The sequence below is a fragment of the Lepidothrix coronata genome, unplaced genomic scaffold, assembly GCF_001604755.1.
Source record: "Lepidothrix coronata isolate B3197 unplaced genomic scaffold, Lepidothrix_coronata-1.0 Scaffold28, whole genome shotgun sequence".
Taxonomy (NCBI): Eukaryota; Metazoa; Chordata; class Aves; order Passeriformes; family Pipridae; genus Lepidothrix; species Lepidothrix coronata.
Genome location: NW_016690208.1, coordinates 1,538,573 through 1,556,200, shown reverse-complemented (window position 1 = coordinate 1,556,200; position 17,628 = coordinate 1,538,573). Strand labels below are relative to the sequence as shown.

At 48.1% G+C, this 17,628-nt stretch overlaps 2 protein-coding genes across 8 annotated transcripts in view; one reads left to right on the top strand and one right to left on the bottom strand.

The window, feature by feature from the left end:
- Position 1: 1 nt before the first annotated feature.
- WDR34 (WD repeat domain 34) lies at positions 2–6,951 on the top strand. Its single transcript, XM_017810028.1, has 9 exons — positions 2–190; positions 813–1,067; positions 1,763–1,872; positions 2,847–3,004; positions 3,437–3,546; positions 4,243–4,410; positions 4,806–5,038; positions 5,794–5,951; positions 6,538–6,951. The coding sequence occupies exons 1-9, from the start codon at positions 113–115 to the stop codon at positions 6,774–6,776; spliced, it is 1,509 nt and encodes a 502-aa protein (XP_017665517.1). The 5' UTR covers positions 2–112; the 3' UTR covers positions 6,777–6,951.
- SPTAN1 (spectrin alpha, non-erythrocytic 1) overlaps positions 6,935–17,628 on the bottom strand; it is a 47,856-nt gene continuing 37,162 nt past the window's right edge. For 3 of the 7 annotated variants that reach the window (XM_017810021.1, XM_017810022.1, XM_017810023.1), the window contains 17 exons: positions 17,225–17,345; positions 16,957–17,078; positions 16,369–16,501; positions 16,051–16,149; positions 15,623–15,782; positions 15,317–15,393; positions 14,972–15,181; positions 14,418–14,714; positions 13,910–14,022; positions 13,145–13,162; positions 11,362–11,424; positions 10,054–10,108; positions 9,374–9,570; positions 8,953–9,006; positions 8,358–8,504; positions 7,928–8,075; positions 6,935–7,259 (listed from right to left, as the gene is read on the bottom strand). In XM_017810021.1, the coding sequence (XP_017665510.1) occupies positions 7,134–7,259; positions 7,928–8,075; positions 8,358–8,504; positions 8,953–9,006; positions 9,374–9,570; positions 10,054–10,108; positions 11,362–11,424; positions 13,145–13,162; positions 13,910–14,022; positions 14,418–14,714; positions 14,972–15,181; positions 15,317–15,393; positions 15,623–15,782; positions 16,051–16,149; positions 16,369–16,501; positions 16,957–17,078; positions 17,225–17,345 (2,140 nt within the window). In that variant the 3' untranslated portion in view covers positions 6,935–7,133. The remainder of the gene's footprint in view (positions 7,260–7,927; positions 8,076–8,357; positions 8,505–8,952; positions 9,007–9,373; positions 9,571–10,053; positions 10,109–11,361; positions 11,425–13,144; positions 13,163–13,909; positions 14,023–14,417; positions 14,715–14,971; positions 15,182–15,316; positions 15,394–15,622; positions 15,783–16,050; positions 16,150–16,368; positions 16,502–16,956; positions 17,079–17,224; positions 17,346–17,628) is intronic. The other 4 variants (XM_017810025.1, XM_017810026.1, XM_017810027.1 and 1 more) reach the window with 2 other exon arrangements.

Below are 17,628 nucleotides of genomic sequence, written 5' to 3'. Positions count from 1 at the left end.
CCGTTTCCATGGGAACCGGCGGAGCCTGCGGTGGGAGCGGGACGGGCCACGACCCCCAAACCTCCGGGACTCTCGATCCCGCCGGGACCCCCTCGCACACCCCGGCCTCACCATGTTCACGGACCTGGCGGCTCCCGGCGCCGACGTGCAGTCGCTGTGGAGGAGCGCCCGGAGCGCGCGCTGCGAGGCGGTGAGAGACCCCGGGGTGGCCTCGCTCCGCGCTCTTGTACCGCCGGGCCGAGCCGGGCCGCGCCTTCCCCGGTCCTGCCGGGATCGTGCCCCGACTTGCTCCCTCCGTGCTCCTCCGTGGCCCCCCACAGGTCCCGGTGCCTGGGACCGAGCCCTGCCCCGCGGGGCGCTGGCGGTGCGGGTGCGGGCCGGTGCGTGCCCGCCGGCTCTGCCCCTTCCAGCCCTTTACTGATTTGGCCCCCGTACACGAACTGGCAAAGAAACGCCCGCGCAGCTGCCGCCGAGCGGTTCGAGCGGTCATAACGCGGCGCTGTCACCTGTGCGGTGCTCGCCGGTCCCTCCGGAGCTCGCTGCTTTCTCACCTTCTCCATCTCTCCCCATTCCGTGCTTTAGAGCACGGCCTGAACCTGGCTGGCATTCGGGCATCTCTGCCTCACATCAGCTCTTAGGAAGGTCACAAATACATCCCCTGCACGGGTACGGAGGCACCTGTGCTTAGCCATGAACCAGAGCTGTGCAGATGGGCTGGAAAGTCTCTATGAAACGCCAGAAGGTGCTTTGAACGCTTTGTGCAACACTTGTTTTCCTGTTTGGATTAGAGACTGTCTGTCTTCTTTTACCAGAAAAGCTGCCAGACTGGGAGAATTTCCACAGCAGAAGCTGCAGCACAGTCTCACACAGGCCAGGACGCCGCGGTGCAGACGGAACAGGGCAAAGATGCTCTCCAAGACTTCCAGCAAGAAGTCCAAGTAGATTACACTGGCCTTCTGTCATTCCTTCAGAGAGTGGAGGACGCTGTTATCAAAGAGCTAAATAAAAACTGGGAAAGCCGTGCCTTTGATGGCTTTGAAGTGAACTGGACAGATCAGAATGAAACAGTAAGTGGCAGAATTCAGACCCTTATCATTGCCCAAGCAGGGCTGGCTGCAGTGGCTCTGACTCATTAGTTCTATTCCTGACTGCTGTGATTGTTCTTGCCAGGTTCTAATAATTAATCATTACAAGTTGGATTAGTTTGGGGGGGGTGTTTCTACCTTTCTCCTTTCTTGGTAAAACTTATTCCTGCTGGTGACCGAGTTGTAGCAGCGGTGTGAGAAGGAAGGCTGCAATCAGTGCAGGCTTCTCTTCAGTGCCTTTAGAGCACTCCAGACTAGCAGGGATCTAGGAACAGTTGCAGTCAGTGATTTGGCAGCTCTTCTTACTTAGATTCTATTTGTTTAGTGCACAGTGCTCAGGAATGGAAGCAGTTTGTATCAGACAGCAAACGTTGGGACTGGCGTTTTCAAACGGCTCAGCAAGTGCCAGACTCACACGTGGGGGGTGCTGTGAATCCTCAGGCACAGCCTTCCAGAGCTGTGCAGTCTGAGAAAGGCAGTAATGGAGTGACAGTTGATTTGGTAGGGTTGTGTTGGGGCTTTGTTTCCCAGTAGGAATTAAACAACCTTTTCACATCAGTCCTTGGCCAGAGGGAAGCCCAGGCTGTAACAACATGATCACATCAGAGGTGGGCACAGAGCTCATGTCTCTGTGTTCAGAGATTGCTGCTTCAGTGCTTGGGTTTGGTCTCTCCCAGGTGTTGTGTTTGCATACCTTGTCATACCCAGAGGCTCGGGATAAAAACCTGCAGGTCACCAGTGTCTCATGGAACGCCACGGGATCTGTCATCGCCTGTTCCTATGGCCGGTGAGTATCCGGGTGGATTGGGAGTGCAGCTGAGGCTGATAGGACACCTCAGGCTGACCTCAGGTCTAGATATGTTTGCTTTCTATTGTCAGTAATAAACTAACACATATATAAATAATTCATCTTCAAAGTAACAAAATTATGTCTTATTTCTTCTACCTTTCCCCCTGCCCTGAAAATGGATACATGATCTTACTGTTTCTAGGTAGATTCTGTTTGGAAAGAATATGTAAAGAGCAGATGCACTTGCAAATATCTGTAGGTGGGGTTTGTGCTTTATCTTCACTGAGATCGTGGTGTTTCATGTGGTCTCTGAGCACCCTGGATGAACCTGGCACCTGTTCATGCCCAGTGCCACAGACATGAACTGACACACATTCAAGGCTTTCTGAAATGAGGCTTGGACAAAACATTCATGTAATTCAACAATGTCTGTACAGCCTCCTCTTCGTGGGCCCTAATGCTGCCCTTACTCTTGTTTCCTTCTGCTCCCATTTCCTTTGATTAAAAACCCCAGCAAAAGGGGTATCCCATGAGGGAATGTGTAGGGAAGAGTAAAACAGGGCAAACCTGTATGTTGGTTGCTCCTTCTGCTCTCCCAGTCTACAGCTGTTTGCAGATGGGAATGTGGTTTCTGTGTCTGTGGGTACCCTCAGTAGAGTTCCCTTCTCTGAACTTTCCATATGCACCCTTTTGATTGTTCCCATTATTTGCATGGTGAGTAGGCCTTGGAATAGGGAATCATACCTAAGATTTACTGGCTGGCACTTTGTTCTGTGAGCACAGACGTGGGCCTTGGCACACACTGTATAAACCAGCCCACAGAGATCCATCCCCTCGTGATCCCTTCACCTCAGTTTTCCTTCAGGCCACAAAGCAGCACATGGAAATGACCCACAGGGCATCCCAGAGCTCTGCTGGACTGGGATCCTCTGTGGGACAGGCAGGACAAGACGTGGCTTTCCCTTTTTCAGGTTGGATGATGGGGACTGGAGCACAGAAAAATCCTACGTTTGTACCTGGAATCTGGACAGAAGAGGGTTGAATCCACAGCACCCTGACCTGGTGATGGATGTTCCCAGCTCTGTCATGTGCCTGGCTTTCCACCCCTCCCAGCCCTCACTGATAGCTGGTGGGTTGCTCTTACCTCAGACCATGCCTGAAACACACCCTTATTTCCTCAGCCTGGATCCTTTGGTTTCTGGCTCTGAGCTCAGCCTCAGATTTCCTGCAGAAGGAACAGTGTTGCAGCTCCTCAAACTGAGGAACTAATGCTCACCAACACAGATAAGTGCAGTTACCTCTGAACTGGGACTTGCTGCCTCTAGTGACGTCTGCCTTTATATCATCTCCTCAGAGAGAGATGACAGAGCGAAATCCAGCCTGGGGTGTAAGAGAAGAACATACTTATTTCAGCAGAACAATGTTCTCTTACACCAGGGCAGACTGTGCCCTGTCCAGAGCTGCCCAACCTTTGAAGCTGGTGGGTCTGTTCCCACCACAGCTCCATTTGTGTGTTTGTCTGAGCCATCAGGCCTGAGATGTTCTATCTTTGTCCTTTCAGGTGGCCTTTTCAGTGGGGAGCTAGTGGTGTGGGACACCAGCAGGACAGAAGACCCTGTGATCTGGAGGACAGGGATGACAGATGACACCCACACTGACCCAGTCTATCAGGTAACAGAGATCATAGACAGCAGGCAGCACTGGGGGAGGTGAGTGTTGCCACAGCTCTGTCGTCCCTTTGCTTCCTATCCACAGCTAAGCTGCTGCATCTCAGCAGCAGTCTCTTTTGCTGGCTATTTTCCCCCAAATCTAGCTCCTGAACAGACATTTACCTGTAAAAAATCACTTCTCTCTGTCCAGGATAATTGAAGAGCAGGTTCATTCACACTTAACTAATTATTAATGCTGATGCAGCCAACAATACTTGTGATGGTTTAAGAACACAAGTAGATCCTTGGGTGGAAGCCTGAAGCCCCTTGCTCTGAGGGGATTTACAAGCATGTCATTCAGTCTGGCTTCCTAAGGATTTTGTCCTTCTGGGGCCAATCTGTATTTCCTCATCTGAAAGGGAGGAAAACATTGCTGTTTGTAGCTGGTGAAAGTGCCATAAATGCCCCATCCCAAAAGTGAGGGCAGTGAACCACAGAAACTGCAATAGAGAATTCAGGCCTGAACACCTGGATGCATTTCTCTCCTCACATCTGTGTCTGTGCCAGTCCCAGCAGCAGCTGGTTTGGTACCAGGCTCAGTGGCTGCTGCCTGGCCCTGCTCTCGTGTTGTCCTGGCAGGTCCAGGCACCGCTGGCAGCCAGGCATGGGCTGGGCCTTTGTGACAGTCCCCCACCTGAGCTGGTGGCATTTGGAACAGGTTCACTGGTTACCTGACACCAAGCACAGACACCACTCCCGGCTGCTGAGCGTGTCCACCGACGGGAAGATCCTGGTGTGGAGGGAGGAGCGGGATGGGCGGCTGGCCTTGGCCGACGGATTCGCCGTGGTGGCTCAGCAGATCCCTCGCAGCACTCAGCTGAAGAAGGTGAGTTCAGCAGCTCAAAGAGCTGATCCTACAAAAACACTCTAAACCCTGGAGCCCAAGTGTCAGAGCTCACCCTGCACACGAGAAAGACCAGGAAAATCTCATTCTGAACACACACACTAACCCTTGATCCCCATCTCCTTTCCCACACTGAAATCACCTTTGGAAGGCTGGCAACAGCTAAGGTTTTGTCATCCTCTAAAGAGAAGCTGCTGGAATGGAGAACTTGCTTCTAATATTAATTCACAGAATCCCTCTGTAGGAGGATGCAGCAGCAACAGTTGAAGGCTGAGCAGTGCCCTGGGTCCCTGGCAGGCTGGGCTGAGCTGTTCCGACCACGTCTGCCTTTCCCTGGAGCTCCAGTGCTCACACCAGCTCTCTCTCTTTTCTCCCAGTTGGCCTGGGCAGAGGCAGCCATGGGGGTGACCTCCCTGTCCTTCTCCCCCTTCGATCCCCACGTGTTTGTGGTGGGTGTGGAGGGGGGCTATTCCCTGAGGTGCTCCACTGCAGCTCAGACTCCGGCTCTCCCTCCCACGGGCAGCTCCATTCCCCTCAGGGCGCCGGTGGAACTCGCCTTTTCCCCCCACGCTGGGCCCGTGTACTCCGTGAGCTGCTCGCCCTTCCACAGGCAAGTGCTGCATATTGGACACAGTTACCCTGGCTCTAAACACACGTTTCTCAAATAGCCCCTGGGGTGTGTTTACAAGTTCCAAAAGAGTGGCACCTGGCATTGTGAACTTTAGTTGTAGTAGAAACAATGTCCCCTGGCTCTGGTGAAGCTGCCCACTAATGCTGTGTGTGGGCACATGAGCAACATCAACACCTTCCATAGATCATCCCAGTTGTTACAATTATAAATCAGTTTAAAGACAAGGGTAGGAGCTGCTAAAGTCCTTTACTTGGGCAGATCACTAAGTATCTTGCTAAATCTGTAAGATTTTCTGACACCAGAAATCTCAATAGTAGCTGCTGCCAGAATTTAAATGAGAAGCTCCCATCTCTGCCAGCAGTTCACCCACCATCCACAGAGGCCCCAAGCATGAAACATGCTGACAGCCCAGGTTTGCATTTAATTTGCATGAGACAAACCCATCTCGAACAATGCCCAGCTCTAGATCAGCAATTCTCAGGCATCCCTGGGCCACAACCCACCAGCAACTCTCACTGGTCAACACAAGCCCTCATTAAGTTTAATTGAGGGCAGTAACAAAGCTGCATCTCTACAGCCCAGGGCACAGCTTGGCAGTTGCTGCTCTAGGAAACACACTCAGACCTTTACAAAGCAGGAATATTGTCTGAGGTCATGCTCCTTGACTGATTTTTGTTCCATATCTTTAGCAATAAAGCAAAAAAGCGTTGTTTCTTGCTTCCTCCCTCCCCCAGGAACCTCTTTCTGAGCTGTGGGACTGATGGCCAAGTTCACTTGCACTCCATGCTGCAGACACAGCCCCTCTTTGCTCTGCAGGTGTCACAGAAATACCTGTTCTGTGTGTGCTGGTCTCCAGTCCGACCCCTGGTCTTCGCAGCTGCGTCTGGGGAAGGCAAGTACCTGCAGGTGCCTCCTCTTGGGCATCAAATTCAGAGTGTGCTGGGTGTTAATTAGAACAAGTCATTTGTACTAATCAGCAGATCCTACAAGCAGAGAGCAGTGTCCATGGTTTGCACTGTGTAATTAGTACAATGGAGTAATTTCTAACTTTAGTAACCAGGGCAACCAGTCACAGTTATTTTTCACTTATGACAATACCTCTACATCTGTTGCCACAGCCATTCACAGGGATGGCAAGAGCATGGCAAGAATATGCCTAAAACTTATTTCCAGCTCCCTTGTTTGACATTTACAAAATGGTTTAAAACAAGGACAGTTTTCTTGAAAAATTGCCCAAATTCAAAAATTCCCCATTTTTGAGTTAAAGAATGGAGATCTCACAGAATTTGCCAAGCTGGTTTCAGGTTTCTGACAGCAGACTAAATCAGTGCTGTCTTGCAGTGATGTCAGCTGTCACAGCCTAGACACCATCAGCAGGGGGAACAGGTTAAAAATAACTCAGTCTCAGACTAAGCAGGTACTCACCTGTTCAACAGTGTCCTTTGGCACAAAGCTGCAATGAGTGTCTGTGTCTGCAGGAGAGGTGCTCCTGTTCGACCTGGCGAGGAGCACGAGGAAGCCCACGGTGTCCCTGAAGCAGGCCCTGAGCCACTGCCCTGTGTACTGCTTGGAATTTAACAGCAAGCAGGCACAGCTCCTGGCAGCAGGGGATGCTGCTGGAACAGTCAAAGTCTGGCAGCTGAGCTCAGACTTCACCGAGCAGGGACCACGGGAAATGAATCACCTGGAGCAGCTGGCGAGTGAGAGCATGGACTGAGGCAGCAGCACAGCAGCTGCATGAAGCTTGTTCCTGCCCTGACTCCAGGAACAGCTCCCCACTCACCTGTTCCAGTGTTGGAAAACACAGGTAACCCACAGCTGGACCTGCACCCATGTAACAGCTAAATTTGCATTGAACCATTAAACACCAGATGATGTGGTTCGACCAGTAACTTTTATTGAAGCACACTGCAACATGTTTCTTTTCCCTAAGAGTTTTAAGCTAAAGCACTTTAAGGTTACATCATAAAGTAACATTGATTATTGTAGAGCACAAAGAGAGAGAGACACATGCAGAGCTACAGTCAGCAAACGTGAGCATGTCCTTTGCATCTTCTGGGTCTAGTGTTTCAGATCAATTCACAAAGAGTGAACGTGTAAATTCTATGTAGTCGTAGGCAGAAGGCAGTTCCCTGCCCTTGCCATCCATGTAGGGCTTCATGTGAGAGATGCAGTAATCGGCCTGTTCCCGGGTCAGGTTCTGGAAGAGACACAGCACAGAGGTGAGAAAGGCTCTGGGGCTGTGGATGGGGCAGTTCCAGGCAGCCCTCCCATGCCCTGGGGCGCAAACCAGAGCAGCACAACTACACCCAGCATAGAAATGCTCTGGCTGCTGGCACTGGTGAAGGGCTGGAACACCTGACCGGAGTCTTCCCACCGAAGAGAAGACTCACTCAGAACAGGTGATAGACACGAGGAAGCACTGCAACCTCTTTATTTCCCTGCAAGCTGGTGGGATTCAAACAGGAAAAACTTGCTGTCTTGGCAGGGCAGAGAAAGGGAGGAGGTGTTCCTACTTTCTAAGCTTAGGCTGAAGTTTCTCCTTTGAATTGCTGTCTGGAGAAACATCTCCCTCTAGTCTCCCAGATGATGAAAGGGAAGCTTTGGCTTCTGAGGACAGTGCACTCCCTTCCCAGGCCTCTGAGTAGCTCGTTTTACTCAACCTGAGCAGTTCTTTGTCAGTTAAAGCAACTAAGTAGGGGTATTACAGCAATTTCTGTGTTTGCTGCAGAGGATCCCCTGGCAGGGTCAGAACTGACTCAGCCCCAGTGACACGAACCTCCAAGCCATTAGTGCTGGGCTTTGTTCAAAATCCATCAACAAAAAGCTGTGGGTGTTTCTCCCCAGGGGGTCACAACCAGCACTGACCTGGTAGAGCTCCTCCTTGGTCACATAGGGCTTCCCCTCGGAGCTGAGGGCGCGGAAGGCGCTCTCGATCTCCTCGCTGGATTTCACGTTCTCGGTCTCCCGGCTGATCATGAAGGCCATGTACTCCTGCAGGGACACGTGGCCATCCCTGCCAGCAAAACACAGCGTGAGCACCCAGAGCACAGCACTTCCAGGTCCTCTGGACAGAGGCTGGAACTGCTCTGGGAGGAGTGAAAGTGTTAACACAGGTGACTCAGCACCAGATCATTTTCTCAAGTCCGTTTCTTCACAAATGTCAGACTTTCACATGAGTTGTGAAAACAACCACAGCCTCTCCCCAGCAGAAGCAACCACACCTCTCAGCCTGTGAGGGACCTTCCAGCCAACGCTGACACACATTTTGCAGTACAGAAAGGTCCAACCCACGTACCTGTTGGGATCTACAGTGTCAAGAATAGACTCAAACTCGGGGTCTGGCTCTCCTTCCTCGACCATGGGCAGGTCGTAGCCGAGAGAGCGCAAGCAGGACTTAAACTCCTGGTGATTAAGTCGTCCAGATTTGTCCTTGTCGAAGTGCCTAAAAACATAAAACCAGAGCCCACATTTTTAAGTGGCAAATGTTGAGTCCTGATAGCTGTTAAAGTGGGAGGAGAACTAGAACAGATTACAACTAGCCCACTATTCTATAAGAAGTTCTATCTAACATATACAAAAAGTAAGTATAAATCCTTTCCTTTGCTTAAAAAGCATCCTAAAAATGGTTGTATTCCCAGCTGGAATGCATTGGCACCCTCAGTTCCTACAGCAGTGCCCCCAGGAGAGGCTCTGGGGTGGCTGTGGCTGTGCCCCACCAACAGCAGGGGCTGGAGGCTGTTGCCCTCTGGCAAAGATCAGAGCAGCACAAAGTGGGGCAAACAACAAAGGAGCCACAATTGGATCTATCACAGAATCCTGGGAACAAGAGCCATCCATGTCCCAGAAATATCTCCCAAGTATTCCTCGGGCATGTGTTCCCTGCAACTCACTTGAACATCATGCTGAACTCCTTCAGGGCCTCCTCAGTGACTCCAGTGGTGTTCCTGAAAGGGAAGCAGCAAAGCTGGTGACCAGTTCCTGAACTGTGGAACTCCAAGCCCATTTGCCAGTGGCTGCACCACATGGGGAGGACAAGGGAGCCAACACAGTGGGAACACTTGTAATGGAACTTGCCACAGTTCCAAAGAATAAATCAATGCAATTGAGATCTCGCCACTGCTCACGGCCAACAGGAGCTATTCCCAAACTGGTAACTTCATCCTTCTGCAGGGATGTACAAGCTCCCTGCATCTCTTAGCCTGAGCACAGGACACTCAGAGATCCGTGTCTGCAGACACAGGCAGCTGTGTCTCCTGTCTTCCCCCTCACCCCCAGTTAGACCCTCAAAACCACATGTGGGCTGGGCTGTACCGAGCTTGGATCTGCTGTTCCAGGTTGTGCTGCATCCTCATGCCCAGCTGGTCCAGCTGGTCCCACTGCTGTGCCAGCCCCACAGTGCTGTGTTCTGTGTATTTGTTGTCCAAGATAAGTGCCTCTTCCATGGCTGCTCCAAGGTCCTCAATCTTCTTCAGCTGGCTTCTCATGGCTCGGATCTCCTGGTGCTTACGCTGTGAGGAGGAAGGTGGAGAAAAATCATGGAGCACCAAAAACAAACTACCTTAAAAAGCCAGAACACAGGCTGGCAGGGGAGGAAGGGCTAGATTCTTCTTTTTATGCATACACTGTGATTTGTAAAATAAGATTCAGAACAATGTTCCCCTTCATGCTATTGGAAACCAACAGGGCTTGCAAACCAGTTCTACAGACTAAAAAAAACTTAGGAAATGTGCTGAAAATACTGTATCCTCTCTGCCCTACCCTGCTCCTTTAGGAAAAAGGAACAAAAAGGAAAACTACATCTGTGTTGTCTAATAGCTTGTGATGTCAGCAGATACTAGATATGTAAATAGATAATCCCAGAGGTCTCTTCAGTACTCAAAATGTCTAAAATCAATAAGATTTTACCATCTCATTACATACATTTCCCTTCCCACCCTGTGTTCCCAAGTCAGTTGGGAATGCTGTTGTAGCCCTAGGTGCACATTTCTTACTTTAGTGGCTTCCAGCTGTGATTCCAGCGTTCCCGACTCCTCCACCATACATGACCTAAACACAGAACCACAGTGAGAGAATGCACTTATCCCATAAAATATGGCATGTGGGGCTTGAAATTAACAGTCCTTCCTTGAAATGAAAAATCCTTTCAGCAGTATTGTTCTCCTATAGGTATTTAAAGGCTGTTTTTGTGTTTTGTTTGTTCTGACTCATCCTATTTCATACTGACACATGTAACATCTTCTCTGATTTTTATTTCTATATATAGTTAATTTCTAGCCCCATTTGAAAGGCAACATGATCAGCAGCCACACTTCATGCCAGACTCAAAGCACCAGCTTTACTGGACTTCACAGAATTAGAACTTAGTGCAGTCCCACCCCACTCCCCGTGCCCAGCACACACACACACCAACTGCAGGTGAGTCACTGGAGATGGGCTGGATTTTTCAGTCAGGTACAGGAGCTCTACAAAGGTGTGTTACAGGGGGGAATACGGGGGTAAAAAAAGATGGTGAGAACTACTGGTTTGGTTGAAAAGTAATCTTAATGTGGTGTAATCCCTGCAGAGAGCTACAGACCTCTGCTGCTCAGCAGTGCCTGGTGGAAAGGTGCCTTTCCCACCCCACCTCTCCACGCTGCACCTGGAGCAGCTGAGGCACAGCCACTCTGCTCAGGGATTTCCACTGAACATGCAGGTCACCACTGTGGCCAGGGTCTCCAAGATCTAGCTATGGACAGTCTCTGGATGCTGCTTTCCCCCCGCCCAGTATCCCAAGCAATCTTTAGGCAGCCGTGTTTGGGAATCTCTGTCCTTCCAACACGTACGGTGAGAGCTCACACTGAAGGACCTGCACGTGGACAGTGAGTCTGGGCATTGTGCAGGTGGGTTGTCCCCCCCCTCTGACTCTGTGGTATTTAAAGTTCCTAAAACCTGAGTCTCTGGTATTTCAGTCACTAAAACCAGGTTTTCATCTTCACTGGAATATCTTCTCCTACATGCTTTTGAGCTTCTTGAGAAGGGGATTTCAAGTGCTGAATCACTCTGTAGCAATGGAAATGCACCAAACGTGTGGGTGTTTCTCACCACAGGGTTAAGGCTCAGACTCAACGCACGTCTAGAGGTGAAGCGCACGCCCAGAGCCCTGAGCAGGAAGCTGGGAACCAACCATGGAAAGAATCAACAGGGAAATAAAACCTCCAAGCATCTCTAAGCCGTGAGAGTTAGTTGGAAGGAAAGCGAGCCTTGGAATTAAAGAGTGCGTTTGAAAACCAAAGTGAGGTAAGAAAATAAGAGGAAAAAACCTTCCAGATAGATCATCCCCAACTTCATACTGATAGACACGAATGACACGACGATATGCTATGCTAGTCAAAGGAAAGAAACCAAGTAAATTCCAAAAAGGAAGAAAGAAAGAACAGAGGAAAAGAACACACCGAAACACGGCCACTGCAGTGGAGCCACACTCCAAAGCCAGCACTGCCTTGCAGCAAACATAAGCAAGTACTTAATAAGAGGAAATGACTCAAATGCTGGTTGCACATACACAAAAATAATCTGTTATTATTTTCACGTAAGTCACAAAAAAGAGAGTCTCACTAAGAGACAAACTGAAGTTTTGCAGTTAACTCATCTACAGATTCTTTAAAGGCACTTTTATTCCTAAACTCCGAATTATTGTTTCTCCCTTTCCCGTTCCAGGCAGTGCTGGGTGCACACAAGCGGCTGCAAAGCAAGGGGTGTGCAGGGCAGCTCTTCTGGAGCTTCTCCGAAGCTCTGCCTTCCCTCTTGCCAAGCCAGGCTAAGCACAGCCAATGCCTCTTGGAACTAAATCCATGGGTTTAATCTATTCACGCAGAATTAGGGACAAATTCTGCCTGGCATATCAGCAGCCCTCTGGTAATTTGTTCAACAAAAGAGCCTGGCATGAGGATCTCCAACTCTGACCCCGCGTCTCTGAGTAAATGGGTCCTTTCTGTTCACTCGTTCCTGGATACCAGAACTAATCTGCAACACCACTTGACAAAGGAGCAGGGAATTCAGCATCCGTTCCAGGAAAATGTGCTCAGCTCCATTAACTGTACAACAAAAATGGGGCAAAGTATTTTTATCTGGCAGAAACCAAGACATTGGGATCATTACAGAGCGAATAAGCAGCAAAGATTCCACCCTTTTATAAGGAAAAGCCTTCTCTTTAGGAGCAAGGCCCAGCCTCCTCCAGCCTCTGCCCTGGCCCAGACACTGTTTGTTGGCATTTTACATCAGGGCTTATCACAAAGCTCCCATTGTGCTGAGACTTGTCCTGCTGAAGGAGTTTAACTGGACAGACATACTCACAGAGAGTTTGGATCTGAAAACATGTAAAGATCTTATTATTTCCTTTTCACTTCCAGACAAACATCCTTAATGGGAACTGCTCCCATGGACACAGGGTGGGCTTAAAGCCACTGTCAAAGTGCTGGCAAACCCCAGCAAGTCCATGGGTTGATGTTGGACAGTTTGTTTTCTCCAATCAAGGCTTTAACGTGTGTGGGTCGTGGTTCTGCAGCAGATTAAAAAGGGGCAATTTTTATTTGCAAACGACAGAGTTTTAAGATACATAATTTCAGTAAAGCCTCCTCATAAGACTCTTCCCTTCTCCTTACCAGAACAGTCAATACTTTGGAGTTTTCCCTGTACCAAGAACAGTTATAAAGAATTGTTTTATTTCACTAAGCAAGTCTCTAAGCTGGAAAACTATGAATGTCAAAATAGTCTGCTACATTCTCATATTTCTTATCAAATTAAGAACCTTTTCCTGTGCAAGCCCTCAGAGAAAGCCAGAACAAAAGTCAGGACCTTCCATGGTGTGTCAGAGGCTGCCCATTGTAATTTCTTCTACTTTTGATTAGGAAATTGTTATGTTTCTACTGGTTTATTACTCCAAAATCTCGTTTCCTGTGTCTTTGCACTTCAGCCACAGGTTGCTCTTTTCAAATAAAAGGGGTTTCAGCGCAGCTTTCACAAGCCATGTAATGACAGAAGAAAACACACAGACAGAGCAGAACACATCACCACAATTTTAAAGGTATAAAATTCAATACTAACCCATCTAGCAGGTAAGTCCTGTAGAATGTGAAGATCCAAACATCAGGCAGCAGGACAGAGACAAGACAGTAAGAGAGGGACAGAGATTCGGGAAGCAAACATCAGAAAGTTAAAAATCATATTTATATTTCATTATTTCATGAAGACAGGTACAGAACTATTTGTAAACACACAAGAGACAGAGAATCACAGGGTTACAGGAAACAGAACTCACCTCCTCCAACCCCCAGCCAGAGCCTGTCAGAGCTGCTGACAGCACTGACTGAGCAGAGGCACCTGCAATGCTCAACCTGGAGACTTTGTATTTCTAACACAGCTGTTAAATCTTTTCCCTGCGCTGTCTAATAATAACCTCTAAGGAGAGGGAGTAGTGATTACAAAGTTTGATTGGGAACATCCATTGATGTTCCCAATCAATACAAAAGGGGCAGTAACAGAAATGCTGTTGGCTCTTCAGAGTCTCCTTGGAGCTATTTGTGCTCCCCAGCTGTGCTGCAGGCTAATTCAGGAATAACTGGAGATCTGGAATTACTGCAAGAAAATAAATTCAGAAGGAGGAACATTTTTTAAAGTTTCAGGGCTTTCCTCTCTCCTGTAGCCAATGGGGCCTCCCTCAAATCCCAGCTGCAGGAGATGAACAAATCCCAACAAGCTCTTTTTCAGCAGGAGATATTTACAACTTAAGACAGTCCAAAGAGATGTAGATGGATACAAATACCAGCTGAGGAATTCTCTAAGGGCAGCTCCTGGAAAAACAAGCCATACCTGGTCTCCTGGATCCACTGATGGAAGGCATTGGCATGCTGGGCAAATTCCTGGCGCAGTTTGTCGTTCTCTTCCTGCCTTCTCTGCTCCTTCTGCAGCTCCAATTCACGTTCCTGAGAAATGAACAAAAGTGATTTCAAACAGAGAAATAATATGATTGCCCTCATCCTGTAATAACAAGCAAAAACTAGGAGCTGCATCCCAGCACAGTTCTGAGGCTCAAAACAAGATGGAGTGCTCCATCCTGGGTATCTAGAGAAAAGTTATTTTCCAGTTAGGAAGTGAGACACAAGTGCTTTGCCTTTGGAAAGGCCACAAATGGAGAACCACGAAAACAAGTGATGACAGCACAAGTTTAGAGTTAATGGTGATGTTCCTTTGCTCATGAATTCTGAGATATTTTCATCTGTACTACAGAGACAAACCCTTGGACCGATTATCTTGGAGGATGACTTCCAGGGTTAACTGAAAGGTCAAACTAATAAAAGTCTTTCCCTCTCTGACTTGCCTTGATGATTTTCTGCAGATTCCTCCAGGTTTCTTCAAGAGCCTCCATAGTGAACCAGGTGTAGGGGTTGGAGGCCACACGGAAGCTCTTGATCTGACGATCCAGCTCTGCCAGCTGGTTGAAATCAGCCTGGGCAGAACTGAGGGAGGACCTGAAAGCGTCGTGAGCTTCCCTCAGGGCTTTGATTTCCTCCAGGGAGTTGCAGCGCACGGGATCCGTCAGGTCCTCCTCGGCATTCTCAAACCAGCTGTTGAAGGCAGACGCCTTCTTTGCGAACGTCAGGAACAGATCCTCAACCTTGGGAAGGGAAAAGATGCAGTTATGCAGAAATGCAAGTATTCTGTATGAGCTGATCTGGAATTAACATGCGTCAGTGACAGTTTGCCTTTACTATTTCTTGCAAGCATCTCAAAAATTCTTATGTTAAGTCTCCAGGATCTCATCAGTTGAAAATCATTAGTTGCAAAAGCATGAACAAGCTACAGAAGTTGCAAGTGTCTGTTTTTTAAAAAGTGTAGAATCAGATTTTTGTAGCCCCCTGCTTGGCCACTCACCTTTCTGAAATGCTCCTGAGCCTCCAGGAGTTTCTTTTTCCTGGCAGCAGAGTTAGCAAGCAGCTGATTCCAGCGTTTCATCAGGGAAGCGTGCCGGGCCTCGATGGCCTTGGACTGGATGTGCTTGGCTGCCAGCAGCTGGTCTTTCAGAGCAGTGATGTTTGCAATTCCCTCCTGCTGGAAAGCCTGAAGGCCAGCATCAAAAGTTTCCTGGAGCATTAAAAGAACAGAACATATTTTAGATTGTATTTTTATTTAGACTTTTCAATATCCTGCATACATTCTTGTGTACTGTAGAAGAGTTGTCTCCATCCCTCATGGGGTGGCAGCAGCAGCAGCACTGACCTGTTTGGTGAGCAGGGTTTGCACTGAGGAGAGGTCACGTCCATAGTCATCTGTCTTCAGACTGTTTTCCTTCTCACCTGGGAAATTAAACAGATTTTGTAAAAATGTCATTTCTCCATCTCAAACATTCCCTCTATTCCAAATCAGGTTGCCACAAAAGAATGGATCAGGAACAGCACTGCTGTTTATTCTGGGTTTAGGTCTGCTTGTTACAACAGCAAGTGAGGAGCTACTGGAGATCTCTGGAAATGAAGAAGCATTACAGTTTGTTTGTGACTAAATACTGTGCTCCAGTACAGAACATACCTATCCATGACTCCACCACATCTGCTTTCCAGTTGAACTGGAGGAAGGCTGAGTTCTCATCTAGTTTGGCTTTCCTCTGAGCTGCTGCTTTCTCCAGATCTGACACCTTTCCTCTGAGCCCCTTCATCTTGGCAGTGATGTTTGCCTCATGGTGATTGTTCTACATGACAGGGGGGAAAAAAACAAAGCATCCCTTATGATGTTAAGGTCACTTGAGGCATCCAGGACATTGGTGACAGAGCAAGGACTTCAGCTGAAAGCTCTTGTCTGAGAAACAGCTTTAAAAGCAAAACACCCACAGCTTATTCAGCTGCAAAAAAGTGACTAAGAGCTCTTTTCAAAGAGATGACAGAGAAGAGCAAATCTGCTGTGACATGGAGATGTCCTGGGGAGCCTTTGAAGGTTTCTCTTTACCAGTTTGTGCTCACCTTTTTAATGAGATCCTCCCCGTTAGCACAGACGTCGTTCACTCTGTCCTTGTGCACAGTAAAGTCGGTCTCGAATGCCTCGTGCTTCTTCAGCAAGCCCTGCAAATGTAAGGCACAAGCACTTGTAAAAATACTTTCTCACCATTTATTAAGAAGTAATTGTTATTAATCAGCTAGCATTTATGTTTTTTACAATGTAAGTCTTCAAAAAGAGCCAACAATAACCTCTTCTTTAACTGTCTTTCCAGCTCAGAGCTTTGTTATGCTCTAACCTACAATAATGCAATAACAACAAAGTGCTGACAGCTTCCTCCATACCTGGATAGCAGCCAGTGTGTCCCCATAGTCCTCACTAGCTACCAATGTCATTTTCTCATTGATCCAGGCTTCTTCCTCCTCAACATTTGCTACAAACTGCTGGTACTCCAGAGACTCCTCCAGACGCTGACCCCTGTGTGGGGAAGGTAAAACTTGTCACTGTTGCTTTATGGCTTTTAGGTGAGATAAATGTGCAGAGCCTGAACCCCAAGCACACAACCATTCACACTTCTCTCCTCCAGCAGCAGCCATGGCTGCAGCTCCAAGAATTCCCTGGACCACAAAGCCTGCAGCTGCCAAAGGACCAAAGGGAACCATCTCCCAGCAGTCTCTATTCAGAAAAACCTCCTGGTAATGGATTAAAGCCAGTTGATTTCAAGTCTGTGGTTTCCAACTGGTGCAAGAAAAGGCTAAACACAACATACACCTCAAACAGAGACTCATGTTTCTACTGAGGAACATTTACAATAGCCTTTTAGAGCCTTTCATCAGCAATATGTGACTCATACCCTAAACCTCTGAAATTCAATAAATCTGGTCATTATGTAACTGTTTTAATTAATACTGAATTTTACAGACATTCATTACCTAGCAGCTGCCAACTGTTTTAACTCTTTCCAGTGATCCACAAACTGAGCCAGTCTCTGCTGTATCTCCTCCTTTCCAATTGTGTTGTCATCTGAAAGCTTCTTGCCCGTGTCCAGAACACCCTGCAGAGAAACACACAGTTAACAGAACATCACCTGCTCTCCTCCTATTTATTGTTTGGGTTCCAGCAAACCTATTGTGGCTTTATCTCTGCCACAGGCAAGAGAGGTGGTGCTTATAGAGACACGTGTCAAGGAGAGGGATTTACCTGGATAGCTGGTTCATGGGCAGCTAATTCTGCTTCCAAGCGCTTGTGTTTCTTCCTCAGGTTCTGCACCCCAGTCAGGTCTCTGCCATAGTCCTCTGAGCTAACCAACAGCTTCTTCTCCCTAAAATTCAAGAGAGAACAAAGAAAGATAGAATTTGAAAATTACTTCTGAATGTCAAACCTGACAAAAAAAAACCCCTAAACTTCACATAAGGAACTGCCTGACACAGCACAAAAATCCTGGCTGTAAAAACTCGTGTGCACATGAGTTATTAGTACATTCAGGGATATCATGTGGTGGAAAGAAAGGAGGTGACAAAGGGTCTGTAATTCATCTCTGAAGGCCAGAATGTCTCTGTACTGTTTTCTTTTTAAAAATATAGATGGCCTTTCGTAAAGTTTAC

What these genes read in the sequence shown, in the direction of transcription:
- WDR34 (XM_017810028.1), top strand. Translation starts at nt 113, where the DNA reads ATGTTCACGGACCTGGCGGCTCCCGGCGCCGACGTGCAGTCGCTGTGG. An exon ending in GCAGCACTCAGCTGAAGAAG is followed by an intron (nt 4,411 to 4,805) that starts GTGAGTTCAGCA and finishes CTTTTCTCCCAG; the next exon opens with TTGGCCTGGGCAGAGGCAGC. An exon ending in CGCAGCTGCGTCTGGGGAAG is followed by an intron (nt 5,952 to 6,537) that starts GCAAGTACCTGC and finishes CTGTGTCTGCAG; the next exon opens with GAGAGGTGCTCCTGTTCGAC.